The sequence below is a fragment of the Lepidochelys olivacea genome (assembly GCF_965140295.1).
Source record: "Lepidochelys olivacea isolate rLepOli2 genome assembly, chromosome: 5".
Lineage (NCBI taxonomy): Eukaryota > Metazoa > Chordata > Testudines > Cheloniidae > Lepidochelys > Lepidochelys olivacea.
The window spans coordinates 121,912,899-121,929,876 of NC_140415.1; the positions used below are offsets into that span (position 1 = coordinate 121,912,899).

Sequence of the window (16,978 nt, forward strand, 5' to 3'; positions counted from 1 at the left end):
AAAAGAAAGCCAACATTTCAGTTCTATAGCACTTGCTGTGTATTTTATGAATGAGAGTATTGCAGTCAGCATGTGTGTTTTCTGTAACGCCATGCAACCACCAGCATATTCTCTCATATTATCATCTCTCGCCATCCTATCACCTTACCCTATGCAATGCAAATCTCTACTCCACCAACAAGCCCCTACTCTACTCATGGATTCGATTCTGTATTTGCAACTACATTCGTCTTGGCGTATTGATTGCTTTTTTATTACGTTAATCCATTTGTTCCTTATATTCTGTTGCATTAACCATTGTGCAACCCTGTTAACAGATTCTCTGCTATTTTCATTAAGTTGTTGCTCTATTCTCTATCATTTTCACACTGACATGAACCTGCTGGCCTGTTACCAGACACTGTGTGGACACGCAAGGCAAAATTCAGCCAGCAGGACTCTGGAGAAAGGGAGCCGGAGTCCATCTGGGAGCAAGAGCTAGAGGCAACAGCCTGGAGCTGACCGTGGAGAGAAGGCCAAGCAGTTTAGGGACTGGCGGGTTGACAGCTGATCTCAGAAGCAGCCTATCACTGGTAAGGGGGCCACCAGTGGTAGCAGTGGATGGTGGATAACCAGGAGTGGGCTGTGGGGATGGACCTGAGCAAGATTACAGGAGCTGGATAAAAGGACTGAACTCTGGCTGGGGGGGATCTGCAGGCTAGTGCATGATTATCTCTGGCAGAGGGGCGACCTGGGGGGAGATTTCCTGAACTAGGCTTGAGGAGCACCAACTTGATGCTCCTGTACTGCACTGCCCTTAGGGGCTTGACTGGGACCTGTTGTGTGTTACAAATAAAAAATGACAAATGTATCTTAAAGCCAGGAGTAACTGCACTGTTTATCTATGGCAAAAAATAATAATAATAATAAAAAGCACATATAAGGCAAAAAATAAAGTCTGCAAGTGTTTACTGAAACCCACCAAAGCCTAATACCTGAAGCACTTGGCGCACCTATGGCTCTTGCACTGAGTGTGTGGTATACCCAGAACACTACCAAACCCCTCAGGGACCGGGTGTCGCAGCACTCAAAATGACTCCCTATGTTGGGGTCCATTACAGTATGTTTGTTGCCATATTAATTCATTGGCTTCTGCTTCACAGGAGTCCTCCTGCTGCAAACGTTTCAGTAACTTCACCAAATAATTACTGCCAGAACTCCCATCAAATAATTACGGACTTTGAAGGCCACACTTTCAAGGGGCCCTCTAACACTGGAGCCACTCATTCTCTGCCTGTGGAGTTTCCGCCCATCTGATCTCCTTTCATCACTGCACTCAAATGAGCACAAAAAGGACACTTTTTGGAAGGAGGAAATAGCGCAAACTGGGGACTACGTGGGAGGAAGTCAACAGAATGCAGTGTGGAAAATACCATTTTCAGCCAAACTGCCAATGTACCAAGGGATAGTCCTGTAATGGAGAAACCCCGATCATCCTGTCTTGCTTACCAAATACACCATCTTCAAGTTGGTTTCTCTAGTGCTCCTTCTCCACTTCACACAGGTTTGATTAAATATAGACACATTCCCAATGGCTGCCTTCACTGTAGGGGGAAGAGGGAAAATGAAAGTCATGCTAGATAAACTGAAAAGATACAGAAATAACAAATAACCAAAGTTAATATACACTACATTTGGAACCTCACCACATTAATTACCAGTGGTGTGTACTGAGGACATGGGAAACTAGCTCAGAAATACAAGCATTTGGGTAAAGAAAATCTCATCATCACAGGGAAAAAAGGCAGGTTAGAAAAAGATAAGTGAAATCAGTCTATAATAATCTACATAGAGAACCAAGGTATAAAAAGAACCATTAATGCAATTCACATTAAGCAAGACATGTATTTAGGGGTAATATGTTCTCCCATCCCTAGTGATGCATAGCCCTGAAACTGAGAGTTTAGGATGGGACCTTTTTCCTCCCTTAAATTCAGATTAGATCTTTGCATGGGGATGCTGTGAAGGCCAAAACTAGAACTGGGTTTAAAAAAACAAAAAGTTCATGGAGGCTAGGTCCATCAATGGCTATTAGTCAAGACAGTCAGGAAAACAACCCCATGCACTGAATGTCCCTAAGCCTCTGACTGCCAGATGCTGGGACTGGATTACGGGGACTGGATCACTCAAATTGCCCTGTTTTGTTCATTCCCTCTGAAACATCTGGAATCAGCCACTGTCGGAAGACAGGTTTCAGAGTAGCAGCCGTGTTAGTCTGTATCCACAAAAAGAAAAGGAGGACTTGTGGCACCTTAGAGACTAACAAATAAATCTGTTAGTCTCTAAGGTGCCACAAGTCCTCCTTTTCTTTTTGTCGGAAGACAGGATACTGAGCTAGACACACCACTGGTCTGACCCAGTATGGTCATTCTTATGTTATGTTATCATTGAGCCACACTTCGCTTAGATCATCCAGCATTGAGTTCCACAGGTTAGTTATTCACCGTGTAGTAAAGTGTTTCCTTTTAATTGTTTGCTGCCATTTCACAAAGAATAATTAATTATTTTATTTAAAAAAATGAAATTCCCTGTATTTTAAAGATGCTGGGATGACAGCCCAGGAAATAGTAGTCCTCTCTTTAAGCCACAGACTGGCCTGAGCATAGGACAGCATGAGCAGCAGTAATGCAAGTTTCCCCACCAGTATACTCTTCCCCCCAATAACTCTATAACTAAGGTTATGTCTACACTACAAAATTAGGTCAATTTTATAGAAGTCGATTTTTAGAATTTGATTTTATACAGTTGATTGTGTATGTCCACACTAAGAGCATTAAGTCGGTGGCATGCATCCTCACTACTGTGGCTAGCATCGACTTACGGAGCGGTGCACTGTGGGTAGCTATCCCACAGTTCCCGCAGTCTCCGCTGCCCATTGGAATTCTGAGTTAAGCTCCCAATGCCTGATGGGGAAAAAACCTTGTCACGGATGGTTTTGGGTACATGTCAGTCAGTCACCCCTCCCTCCATGAAAGCAACGGCAAACAATCTTTTCGTGCCTTTTTTCATGGGTTACCCATGCAGACGCCATACCATGGCAAGCATGGAGCCCTCTCAGCTCACCGTCACCACTGCTGTTGCAGCAGACAGTGCAATAGGACTGATAGCCATCCTCGTCGGACATGTAGCTTGGCCATCTTCTCTGCCCAGCTCCTAGCAACTTCCAGGGCATGGTATACGGCTCCACTGCTTCTGCTGCAACTCTGCTCTCCTGTGAGCTAGAGGCTTCTGCCTCAGGCTGCTCTCCCAGCCAGCAGCACCGCGCGATCGCGCCTACCCCTTGCTCCCATGGCTCATGAAGCCTGGACTTTAGTAAGGAGCAGTACAACTATAGGCTGAGCAAGTGCAGAATGGTGGTAGAATGTGCATTTGGACATTTAAAAGCGCGCTGGCGCTGTTAGTCAGACCTCAGTGCAACCAACATTCCCATTGTTATTGCTGCTTGCTGTGTGCTCCATAATATCTGTGAGAGTAAGGGGGAAAACGTTTATGGTGGGGTGGGAGGTTGAGGCAAATTGCCTGGCATCCGATTTTGAGCAGCCAGACACCAGGGCAATTAGAAGACCACAGCAAGGCGCGCTGCGCATCAGAGAGACTTTGAAAACCAGTTTCATGACTGGCCAGGCTTCGGTGCGACAGTTGTTTGTATTTCTCCTTGATGCAAACCCACCCCCTTTGTTGATTTTAATTCCCTGTAAGTCAACCACCCTCCCCCCTTCGAAATAAAGTAACTATTGTTTTGAACCCATGCATTCTTTCTTTATTAATTAAAAAAAATGAGATAACTGACAAGGTAGCCCCGGTGGGGTGGGGGAGGAGGGAAGGACAAGGCCACATTGCTTATTGAAGCCACACTAAAAATCAAACTGTTCGAGTGACAGCCTTCTGTTGCTTGGGGCCATCCTCTGGAGTGGAGTGGCTGGGTGCCCGGAGCCTCCCCCCCGCCGCGTTCTTGGGCATCTGGGTGAGGAGGCTATGGAACATGGGGAGGAGGGTTGGCAGTTATACAGGGGTCTGTGCTCTTGTTGGCTTTCCTGCAGCTCCAACAGACCCTTCATCATGTCCATTTGCTCCAACAGACACTTCATCATGTCCATTTGCTACCCATTAGCCTCAGCATCACGTCCTGCCTCTGTTCTTCGTGCTCACTTAATTATTTCCTGGCCTCTGCCACTGAATGCCTCCATGCATTAAGCTGTGCCATATCAGTGCGAGAGGACTGCATGAGCTCAGAAAACATGTCATCGCGAGTGCATTTTTTTCGCCTTCTAATCTGCGATAACCTCAGGGACGGAGATGATAGGGGGAGCGCAGAAACATTCTACGCGCTACGATTCTGGGGGGACTGCATGGTCCACCTGTGCTGCTGAGTTTGCCACGCTGACCAAACAGGAAATTAAATACGAAAGTTCCCGGGGCTTTTCCTGTGTATCTGGCTAGTGCATCGGAGTTCAAAGTGCTGTCCAGAGCAGTCACAATGGAGCAGTCTGGGATAGCTTCCGGAGGCCAATACCGTTGATTTGCGTCCGCACTACCCCAAATTCGACCCAGCAAGGTCAATTTTACTGCTATTCCGCTCGTCGGGCAGGAGTACAGAAGTCAATTTTAAGAGCCCTTTAAGTCGACAGAATGGGGTTGGTTGCGTGGACGCAGTCATTTTTAAATCTACCTAACGTGGCTAAATTTGACCTAACCCTGTAGTGTAGACCAGGGCTAAGATGGAACAGCAATTTAGTCTCCATGCCTATTCAAGCTTTGGCCTCTTTGCTAAATTGGAGACAAATTTGTCATTCCATGCATTGCAAGGAGCATATCAATCCAAGCAGCAAATCTTGGTCACTACCAACCTCAGCCAGGCTCAAACCAGTGATTTAGAGCTGAAAGGTTCTGCATCCCATTACTACAGATGGTCCAGAATTGGACCCACTTAGCTGAACGTCCGTTGCCCAACTCCTAGCCCCAGATTTAGAGGTTCAGATAGATGGGTACTGAGATCCTAAGTCCATACCTGGTTTTTGTTTTGACGAAGTAGTTCCCTGAGCCGTGCAGTCCCCTCAATACATTCTTTTATAATTTTGTACATCCCCTTGTTTCTCTCTTATGCAAGAGCTTAAACACAAGTGTCTGAATAGCCTTTATTATACCAATTTGTTATTTTTATATTCCTCTACTAAATCTCCTCATCCATTTCTTCTTTTCAGATTAAATAATCCCTTCTTTTAAAATCTCTCCTTGTATAGAAGTTACTGCTTTTGTCTGCTCTGAAAACACCCAACCCATTAGCCACGGTCATTTCCCTTTATTGAGCGTTTTCTATTTGTGATGTCTTTTTTAGATAAGGTGACTGAAATTCTCTGAAAAACTAACCAAACATTAGGCAGGAAACCTTTTTATGTAGCTGTATTCAAGTATAATTTTATCCAAAAGATCATAACAAGCCATAGAAAATCCAACCCCTATTCTAATTCAGCAATAAATAACCAAATTGTATATGCTTTCAAAAGACAGTATTTTTCATCTCTTTCTCTTGTATACTGCAGGTGCTCTCTTAATGGCCATCTTGTTTCTGTGCAACTATACAAGAACTGATGTTTAATCAGTGTAAGAAATATACTATCCAGTACCATGCGATACGAAGGCATCTACTCTCTTGTCTAATGTACACTAGGTATGTACTGTGATTAATAAACATAGCTGGCTGTAGCATGTAAGTAAGGACTGAACATGCTTAATATCCACTTCAACTCAAGACTCCCATATGAAATAGGAGAAGTTGAAAGGAATTATTTCCTTTAGTTTAAGAAAAGGAACTTGAACTTGTCCTTAATGTAGAAGGCCACCGGATGACACTGTTGTTCCATAAAATTCAAGTTCAAAAGCAAAGCTGGTACTGTAAACCTCTTAATATCTACTGCATCCAGCCCAACATCCACCTCAAGTGGAAGATTTCGGAAAACAGGAGGTAAAGGGATGGGGACCAGGGCAAGGGCATGGAGGGAAGTGCTGGAGGAGTCAGCGGTCATGAGAGAATGCAGGAAGAGGGAAAAGAGGGGAAGTGTCACAAAGGCTGGTAAAAGTCAGGGAAGGGAGCTGGTGGGAAGAGATAAGAGGGAGAAAAACAAAAGGAAAGAGAAAAATGACCTGAAGATGAAATTGGGAGCTAGAAGAAAAAAAATGGGGTGAGAACAAGAGAAACAAAGAAGGAAATGACTCTAAGGCTAGGATCTTATCTATTCATTTTCCAGCACTTATTAAATTCTCTGGCAGAAAGCAGAGAGCTCACTTTAAACCAGCGCACAGGGAGGAACTTTCATACCGAATATGGTCAACCCAGGCATAGGTGCTGGAACTAGGAGTGCTGCCACACCCATGGGTGGTGGGTGGAGCTTCCAGCTCCGCCCCTTTCACCCATGCCCTCCTCATGGCTGGAGCCACGAGACCCCCTGCCTCCCCTCCCACGGCCAGACCCCAAGCCTCCTGCCCCCGCCGCCCAGAGGAGCCCCAGGCTGGACCAGCCGAAGCCCGAGCCGCCCCTGTCCGGAGAAGCCCGGGGCTGGCTGCAGTCTTGGCATGCCTCCCCTCCCTGGACCCAACCCACCCACTGCCCAGGGGAAAAGCATCTGTAGAAGACGTTTTGATATGCCCCAGGCAGGTTCTGGGGTGGCTGAGGAGGCGGCATGTGCTACTCAGCCACCCCGGAACTTGCATGGGGCATAATAAAGCAAAAACTTCGCCGCCAAACCCCACAACTGGACCCAAACCCCGCTGAGCCTCCTCTGGCCTATTATACCTGCCACCCATGGCCGCATCCTCTGGCTTGAAGTGGTTTCCATCATACACAGGGTTTACAATTTGGTTCAATGGCTCTCAGCACCCCCACTATACGAACTGTTCCAGCACCCCTGAACGCAGTGGAAAGGCTGAGTCTTCAGACAGATAAACGTCCACATTGTCTGGGCACATCAGCATTCTCTCCACTCGCCTACTTTCAACTCAAACACTACCCGCACCTACAGGGCAAGTATAGTGCCAGTGTAACCACCTCAGCTGCCATGCTCTAAAACAGGGGTTCTCAAACTGTGGGTCGGGACCCCAAAGTGGGTTGCAACCCCACCAGGGCGGGTGTTAGCTCTGGGCCCCAGCAAGTCTGAAGCCCATGCCCAAACCGTACCACCCATTGCTCTGGCCCCACAGCCTGGGGTGGCAGGGCTCAGGGGGGCTCAGTCTTCAGCCCCCCCTCCTGGAGTTGTGTAGTAATTTTTGTTGTCAGAAGGGGGTCATGGTGCAATGAAGTTTGAGAACCACTGCTCTAAGGGGACCACTTTTATAGCTGAGGGTAGTTCAGTTTCCCTGATCAATGCAATCCTTGAGTTCTCTGCCTGCTAAGACCATCAATGACACTGCCAACTGGTGCCATTCATAGTGACTGATGGTTTTGTGATGCAGAGAACAGTCTACCAGGAACATACCTAAGACCACCAGCTCCTTTCATATGTGTCACCAACCAGCCCTCAGATGGTAGCGACTTAGGGCCATGACTGACCTGAGCCAGATCAGAATCTGTGGCTTAGCGGTAAAAGATTCTGTAGCCCATTGCAGCCAGAAACACCTGCACAAAACAAACTCCACTTCCATTACATTCCCTTCTAAAAAATAGCTAAAAGAACATCCATACACTCAATTCACGCATAAAGACAGCTTTCCCTCAGCCACTTCCACACATTCACAGGATTTAGGACAGAGAGGAAAAACAAATACTTTCTTCTCCTTTTCTTCTCTTTTGCTTTTTTCATTGCAGCAACATATGCAAATGATACACAACAGATGCTATCTGCTACTACCTTGTAGAACACACGTTCAGGAAAGATAATCAGAATTACAGAAAACAGTGTTTCAGTGATAGCATCTATCCAAGCTTTTCTAATGCACCTATTACCATAGAACCTAGACACTTTCTTCTCCATAGTTCTCTCCTCTTTTATGGAGTGGGCGGTGTTTATGGACAGTATTTATTTGACAAGGATACAGCCTATATATTCTCCATAACTTTTTATAGTATATTATGGGAAGTGTTTATGAGCATTTTCATGTTTAATTAATTATTGCTTATAAAGTTTCAACAGAACCCTAACTATGAAGCTGCAAGGGGACTTCCACAATTCAGCTTAACTTCTCCCTCCACAAACTAAATGTGCAGATAGCTCACAGACAAATTGCAAAGTTATAGGCAGTCATGTAGGAAGGAACAGAGGGAGAGCTAATGATTTACTACTTCCTTCAGTCTAAAAACGTTACCAGGATACAACAGGGGCAAAGTAATTCATAGGTTGGAGCAAAGTGACCAAAAACAGGAGTAGGAGATGCAATTGTGATCATGTTCACAATGGAAAGATATATTAATTATACAAAAAGTAATGGCGTCAGAATGGACTGGATTAGGTGGGCTGGATTAGGTGGATTAGGTGGGCCTACCATGCCTGGCCTCCCCCCACCTGAAAGAGATTTCTGAATTAAGAATTGATATCTGCAATCAGAAATTCTGTAATTATTAACTTGGTTTCAAACATAAAAAGCTAAAGTAGCCTGCTGAACAAAAAGATAAGACTGTTTTGTTTTTTGTTATAGCTGGATCCTATCTCTTTGATCTAAGAAACAATGGCTCCTATAAACGCAGATTCCACCTGTGATTTTCCAGGCCACTAAAGAAGTTATCAGATTATCAACTGTCTGGATTTAATGTTTCACATTAGCCCTTTATGAGAACTTGGACCAATCAGATCCTTTTAATCTCTCACTATTATTATTCTAAGTGTTTGACGGGGGTCGGACTCCCAGAAAGCTGGGGGTGTCGAATCAGTGCCCTCAGGTCTGAGCGACACCTTTTCTAATTAGATTCCGTACTGATGAGGATGAATTATTTACACACAGCTGGGACTAAAAATTAGGTGTGCAGCAAGAGGCTCACAGAAGCATCTGAATAGGAATATGGAAAACTAACCCCTTCGTTGTGGGTTAGAAACCGCTGACAACAGCCTTGCGAAATTGTCATGAAAATAGACCACATTTACACACCAGCCCTTTGCTATAATGATAGAGGCAAACATACAATTAGTGATATTTTACTCAGTCTTTAAAATGTAACTCACCCTGTGACCAGGAATAGACATAGCAGATATTTAAGGATTCCAGCAGTCAGGCAAACCCGCAGGTGAGAATGGTGAGAGTAGCTGGGCTGTTAGGGTGCAGCGGGGAGGCCGGGGGAGAGAACACCTACCTGCAGTTTAAGAGGGTGTAGGCTTACAGCTAGGACCAAAGACTTTGCCTGGCTACCAGGGAGCATGTGAGGCCATCAAAAGTGGGTACACAGGAGGAAACTGTGAGGGAAGGAAAGCCTGGTTCAGGGATCAAAGAAGATTCTGATGGTGTCCTATTGCGGGAAGTGACACAGTTAGTGAAGCTGTCTCTGTTGGAAGGGAAAATCCAAGGTAAAATGCTGATTATGTTTGACAGATTCCAAAATGGATGACTCATAGGTGATACACAGGCATGGCCACACCAACAGGACAACGCGCTTTTGTCAAATCATAGCAGCCCCTTGCTCTGGCAGGGACAAAGGTTTTTATTTAAGAAACAACCCGTACAAATGAAATGCTTTGTCTCTCTGTTTGAATTCTCACTATTGATAACGCCGGTTAAAGTTTTCCCATTAAAAAAGAGGGTTTAGTAAAAATGTTCACAGGGAAATGTGATTTTTGTCAACATGTTTCAACTTCACATTGTGAAATTTCATAACAAAACAAAAATTTCTGTTCACTTTGAAATTTTTGTTTTAGTTTTCAAAAACTAAAACATTTTTGAAATTTCAAACATTTGTTTTTCCCTTTCTCCCCCTTTTTTGCCACTGAATAGACTAGAAGGAATTATGTCTAGGATTGATTTTTATATGAATCTTTTCCTTTTATATCCTTTTCCCTTTTCTTACTTTGTAACTTTTCTAAACTTCCTCAAATCTGATCATGCTTTCTGCCCTCTACGTGGATACGAGTGTTTTTTCCCCGTGGCAATGTGTCTGTTCCCTTCCGGCACAGTGTTTTATCCTACGTACAATACAGATAGCATGAAATATTTTTCCCTGAAAGGATCCATCAGACAACTACCCTCTCTCCTGCAAATCCTTCAAAACAAATTTTTGTTTCAATGCCTACAAGAAATGGCATTATTATGTGGCATTTGGTTGCAGCTCATATTTATTTATGTAATAAAACATTTTAAAAAAGAAAAAATATATTTGTTCATAATAATCCCTATATTCTGAGAAATATGCCCTTCTACTCCTCCCTTTGTATGTTGGCTTAGATTGCAAGTTCTCTGTGGCAAGGCCCAATTTCATCTCTGTGTTTGTGCAGTGCCTTGCACAACAGTCCTGAGGCAGGAGTCTATGGGTGATATACCAATATATATTTATCTCTCGTGTATCTGTTTTACTCCCATTCCTGTAATATCTGAGCTTCTCATAAGCTTTAGTGTATTCATCATCACTGCTTCCCCGTAAGGTAAGGAAGTGCTATGATCCCATTTTATAGATTGGAAACTGAGGCACAGAGAGGCTAAGTAATATGTCCAAGATCACAAAGGGAGTCTCTGGCCAAGCAAGGAACTGACCTCAGGTCTCTAAAGTTCCAGGCTAACACCCTAACCACTGGGCCATCCTTTCTTTCAACATTCCAGACGCAAAGGGCCTGTGCCCTGCTTACTGTCCTACGAGACTATGCCACTATTTTGAAACGTTTTGTCACAAAGTTGCAGTGAAACAATCTGAGGTGCACCTTAAAAGAGACCATTAAAAGGACAGTCAGCTCAAAACTCACATCACTATTATTACCATCAACATCCTAGAGCTCTAAAAATCACAAGAGCAAAGAACAAACTGTATTTCCTCTAGTTTTTCAGTTCACTGTCTGCGCTCCGCAACGCTTTGCATATGGCGATTTTCTCCTCTGTGTTACTAGTCAGATTTACTTCCTAGTAGCAGGACCTCAGCTTTTTTATGCACTGCTCTGGGAGCCCACACGCACACTTTCCCCTGTACAAGAACAATGAATGTAACAGTGCAGCCAAGGATTCATAGATTTTCATAGATTCTGTCTCAGAGGTTGCTTGCTTTACTGCCAACCAATTACTTCTCATTTTATATACAACTGTTTAATTTATGAATTTCTAAGTAATATAATATTAATCGTTGTCAAATGAAATGTCTAGCGTTTTGAGACCTACTGATGAAAAGCACCTATGTAAGGGCTAACTATCAATCATCGTTATTATTAAAATTCTGATAAGATCTTATTTTTAGTGGACACTTCACTTAGATTTTGTTTTCTCTGGATAAAGACAAGTAAATTGATTAAGATGGGAGGAATCCATAATTTTTGGATTTATACAAATATCAAATAGTAATGATCAGTACCAGTCTAAGTCCCCCCTAAGCTGCACCGCCGCAAAGCACACTATCAAGGGCCACACAGACAGGGAGAGGCATCCCTCCCCTGGCCCAGCCCAGCCCAAACTGCCACAGCCAGGCAGAGGCACCCTTCCCTCGGCCCGGCACAGCCCAGCCCTGCCGCGGCTGTGGAGAGGCGGCCCTCCCCCAAGCTGCTGCGGCGAGAGAGAGCTGGAGGGAATCCACTCTCCCCACAGCAATGCTGGGGCAGCCTGCACCCCAAACCCCTCATCCCCAACCCCACCCCAGAGCCCCCACCCCCAGCTGGACCACTCACCCCCACACACTTTAACCCTCTTCCCAAACCCTGAGCCCCCTCCCACACCCCAAACCCGTCATCACCGGTCCCACCCCAGAGCCTTCACCCCCAGCCAGAACCATCACCCCCCCCTTGCACCCCAACCCTCTGTCCCAGCCCTGAGCCCCCTCCTACACTCCAATCCCCTCACCTCCATATTGGTGCACATAAACAAAATACACATGCATGTAAAAAATTAGAGGGAACACTGGTACCAGCAGATGCCAAATATGGTCTCTGGATATTCATAACAGCTATCTAGGAGAGAGAGATGCAGGAGTTCTCTGGGACCAGGGTGAAGGGAGACGGCCAGACCAGAAGGCGTTATGGGGGCGTGTCTTGGTATTGTGACCAGGGTTGCAGAAAGGATATGGTAGCATACCAGGTCTCTGGTGAGCAAGTGACAGGAAGCAATGTAATGGAAAGTCTCTGGGGCTGGGACCGGGGTAGCAGGAGGGAACGAAGGAGTGGTATGAAACAGAATGGCAGGAGGGGGGATTCTGAGAACAAGATCATGAGTAGGACCCTACCCAATTCACGGCCATGAAAAATGTATCAGGGACTGTGAAATCTGGTCTTTTTTGTGCTTTTTACCCTATATTATACAGATTTCATGGGGCACACCAGCATTTCTCAGACTGGAGGTCCTGACCCAAAAGGGAGTTGCAGGAGGGTCACAAGGTTATTTTGGGCGGGGGGTGGTCACAGTATTGCCACCCTTACTTCTGTGCTGCCTTCAGAGCTGGGCTGACGGAGTGCAGCAGCTGTTGGCTGGGCACCCAGCTCTGAAGGCAGCACCCCGCCAGCAGCAGCACAGAAGTGAGGGTGTCAACACTATAACATGTCACCCTTACTTCTGCGCTGCTGCTGGTGACAGCTCTGCCTTCAGAGCTGGGATCCCGGCAGCAGCCGCCGCTCTCCAGTTGCCCAGCTCTGAAGGCAGCAGCACTGAAGTAAGAGTAGCAGTACCTCAACCCCCATCCCTACAATAACCTCCTTTTTGGGTCAGGAGCCCCACAATTACAACACCGTGAAATTTTAGATTTAAATAGCTGAAATCATGAAATTTATGATTTTTAAAATCTTATGACCGTGAAATTGACCAAAATAGACTGTGAATTCGGCAGGGCCTTAATCATGAGTGAACTCAGCAGCTGATGGTAAGTCACTGGGTGCATGGGCAGGGGGGCAGGACCCCCCTCCCTCCAACCACTCCCTCCCAATTCTTCCCCAAGTCTGGAAAAGAACAATAGGAACAGAAGGGACACCTCTTCACAACACACGCACACACACCCTCTCCTCTCCACAAAATGCGTGTGCACACACACCCCTCCACAAACCCTTTTACAGAGATTGGAAACAAATACTAATTTTAAAAAGGAGTAACGGAGCAGTTCCATTCTCACTTCGCTTGCAAACTGGGACGACGTTTAACTTCGGCTGCTTGTAACAAATTCAGCGGGTTAAAAATATCCCATTTTTGATTGTCCAAAAAAGCAAAAGGTGAAAGCAGCACTGTGAAGCCCAGCTGAAAGCCGGAGCCATGCAAAGAAGAGGGTGACTGTGCATCCGGAGAGGATGTCCAAGGAGACTGGAAACAAAGTATGCTGGGTGACTTAAACATGGTGGTACATTTCTAACACACATACACACTGTGAATGAAAATGCTTTCTACTCTGTTCCTTCTTGCTCTTTTACTTTTTAAATATTGGTCATCAATCAATGAAAGAGAAAAACAAAGCATTTTAAGTTTTAGTTTAAAATATCCAATGGGTCCTTTCCCCACCCTTCACAAAAGATACATTTTTAGGGCCCTTTGTTTTCAGTTTTTATTTGATGTAATTTTTCCCGGGAATGTATCAGTGTTTATTACCACAACAACAAAAACAGTGCAAAACACTATTAATAATTTTTCTGGCTAAATATTGGGGTTTATTTTGGTGGACAGAAAGATAGGAGAAAAAAGCATCCAGTAAATTAATGCTCTGAATTCCGTTCATCAATGTGGTTTGCTGCGGAACTAAAACCGAACTCAAAACACAACGCCACCTCTGAGTTTAAGAAAACAATAGATCTTTAATCTCCAAATAATACTTTTCATTTAAACAAACAGTTTACTGTTGGAGACTTAGAACTATTAGCCTATAAATATTTACATTTAATAATTGGGCCACACCATTTGCAGCGCATACCCTCAACTTCATCCTTTTCTCCTGTTTATGTTTTTTTAAAACTTTCGAATACTTCCTCGTGTTCTGAAATGTATTCTGACGCAGATTTTCATTTTCTTTCTATTTGAGTGTGTCAAATCTTTAAATCATTATCTGCTAACAGCTTGAAATGTGTATGTGGTGGGGGTGAGATTCATCAGTACGTTCAGATGCACACGCACTTCAGTGCTTGTGTGCGGACCTGTTTGTTTATTGTGTCTAATCTTCTAGACTAATACACAGCCTTACTTCAAAGGCAGCTTTGCGTATACACAGACTAATGTATTACTGTCATACATGTATCTCATGTAACATATTGTATTTTCCTAATAAAACAAGTTATATTTTTATATATTTGAATGATACCAAAATAGAGTGAAAATCAGAAAAAGCAATAATATTTTTTGTAAAACCCGGGAATTTTTTGGTAAAAACTGTTTAAACTGAAAACAAAGGGGCTTATACATTTCATAGTGTTAATAACACTACATGACATGCATTATTATACTGTACCATTTTCTTGTATGGTTTAAAGTAATGCATCTGAGATATGCAAGTATGGATCAATACACTTTCTGTTCTACCTTATAGCAGCTAGAGTGCAACAAAAGAATCTGTGGAACCCTCTCAACAAGAAGGAAACAGATTGGTGAGGGTGTTATTTCACTCTTTTCCACCTTATTAAAAATAAACCTTTCTAAGTCTTTCCAAACTACTGTGTGTCATATTCTGGGCCCACAAACAATAATTTAGATCTGATGAAGGGCGGAAGAGAGATTTTCACAGAATAAAGCTCAGGTTTGATACTTTCTTCTCCTTATTCTGCTACTAAATAAAAATAAAGTTTTGGTTCTTAGAGTAGCTCACACTCTACCTGTGCACGTTAAAGTGCTTTTTACCCAAACACCTTCTTCTGTGCAAACTGAAATATTGTTTCCACCAGCATATTCAAATCCCTTCTGACATGAATACTGCACCACACTCCCAGGACTCGAACTGGGATTCGACATTAGCTCAGCATGTTGTATTGGTGGAGGAATGCCACAGTCTACTTCTGCAATGAAAAACAACAGGAAGTTAACATATTCATATTCCTTGGGAAAGAACCCATTTTCAAATAAGTCACTCTACACTAACTTGTGACAAATTTACATTTAATTAAGGGTGATGCTCTTTTCAAAAAGGAGACATAAGCGCAACTGTATGCCTATATTTGCATATGTAGCGTGACATAATGCACATGCAAATGGCTGATTTGTCATCTGCTCTCTGTCAGTGGATTTGTGCATGTAGATAGAAGGACCAGAATGGGATGACTACACCCAGTGAAAAAGGAGACGGGCCAAAGGATCACACCTTTAGAGTCAATGTAAAGCCAGCTATCGGCAGAAGCTTATCGCTCTGGCCTAATCCTGAGAGATGCTCAGCACCAATGGCTCCCAATAATGTCAGTTATAATTATTTTAACAGAGTTTTTGTATTTAATTACCTCTCTCATTCAATTTAAAAAAATTTGGTAATAGGGATTTCAACAGACTGACAATGCAAATAAAGGGAGCGTCACTGCAATTGCAACAAGAAAAATGGGGGAAAGTGGTTATTTATCAAAGAGCACAGTCTCAAAGGGTATTTCTTAACCTCCCTCTCAGTTCTAATTAGGTTATTCATTCCATGAAGTCCACTTCCCCTTAAGGCAATTGAAAATGGAAAGAAATAACAGAAATTTTGTAGCTGTGCATGGATTTTTCCTCATTTTAATGGGAATTATTAATTACATGGAACCTTAAGATCATATTCATCTGAAAGGCATCATTACTGAAACAGACATTTCATTTCCTCTGAAAGTCATCAGTAACCTCAAATGAGTGTTAAAACGCGTTAGTGAAATATCTTTAAGCTTTGCATTGTTTCTTTTTTTCTAGCTCAGCCAATGCTATCAGAGCTGTTTCTTTAAAAATTCCCCATTATTCTAATTATCCTTGTGCATTCCAGAGAAAGGCTTTTTTATTTAAATTCTCTGGAACTACTAGGGTTAAATTCTGCCCTTTTGCCTCCCATTGAAAACTCCCACTGGCCAGCTTGCCTGAGGGTGGACTACAGATTCAGGTCCCTTCGCTGTGGATGATCACAGGTAAGATCTTGATCCTGCAAAGATGTATACACCTCATTAACTTTACACACCGTGAGTAGTCGTACGGACGTCAGTGCAACTACCCAAAGCGTGTGAAATTAAGCAAGTATGTACCTCTCTGCAGGATGGAGGCCTGTGAAGCTGTAGCAGTTCCAGTCTTTAGGGAAACCATGCTGACATTATAAGGTAGAAGAACATCATCATCTGCAACAGACAGTAAATAATGGTGCACAATCTTAGAGATGCTTTGTGACACGTCTTTCCCAATGGCACAAAAGAGTGCGATGTTCAATACAAAAGCTGAAGTCTAAAACATCTGTTAATCTTGCTTTATATTACTACAAAGGTAGTCTCTCAATCTAGATGATGATGCTGATTATAAGCATCTCTTTTTGAGGCAATTCTTTGATAGAGAAAATCCCTCCAGGCTGGCACAAAGGGTCTAGAAGTCTGTTGTGGCTTTTAGTTACAAGTGCACAACACAGGTTGTGATTCTACTGTCCTTATTCTTCTGGGAGTAAAGTTGGCAGGATCAGGCCCATTCAAAAGGTTTCTTTCTGATCTTCTGTATCCTAAAAAAAAATTCCTTGGCTTTTAAAATTAAATTTTGCAGGTCATAAATTCATTGGGCAGACTCGGTAGTTTTGCCAATTTCTTTTTAAAATGAAAAATGAAACTAACACGAAGGTAAAAGAAGAATGTGGCCAAGACACCTTGCTGCAAGTTAGCCTGGTGCTTTACATTTTTTAGAACTGCCTTTTGTGCATCATGTAAGCCTGACATCCCAACCTGTGGTGGATTAA

The 16,978-nt window shown here is 43.5% G+C and overlaps 1 protein-coding gene across 7 annotated transcripts in view; it reads right to left on the reverse strand.

The window, feature by feature from the left end:
- Window positions 1–16,978, reverse strand: part of SUSD1 (sushi domain containing 1) — a 105,413-nt gene that overhangs the window by 62,567 nt on the left and 25,868 nt on the right. For all 7 annotated transcript variants that reach the window (XR_014711682.1, XM_084628425.1, XM_084628427.1 and 4 more), the window contains 2 exons: window positions 14,919–15,098; window positions 1,489–1,583 (listed from right to left, as the gene is read on the reverse strand). Coding sequence is in view for 6 of the 7 variants with exons in the window: in XM_084628425.1 (XP_084484551.1) it covers window positions 1,489–1,583; window positions 14,919–15,098 (275 nt within the window). In the remaining variant the exon portion in view is untranslated. The remainder of the gene's footprint in view (window positions 1–1,488; window positions 1,584–14,918; window positions 15,099–16,978) is intronic.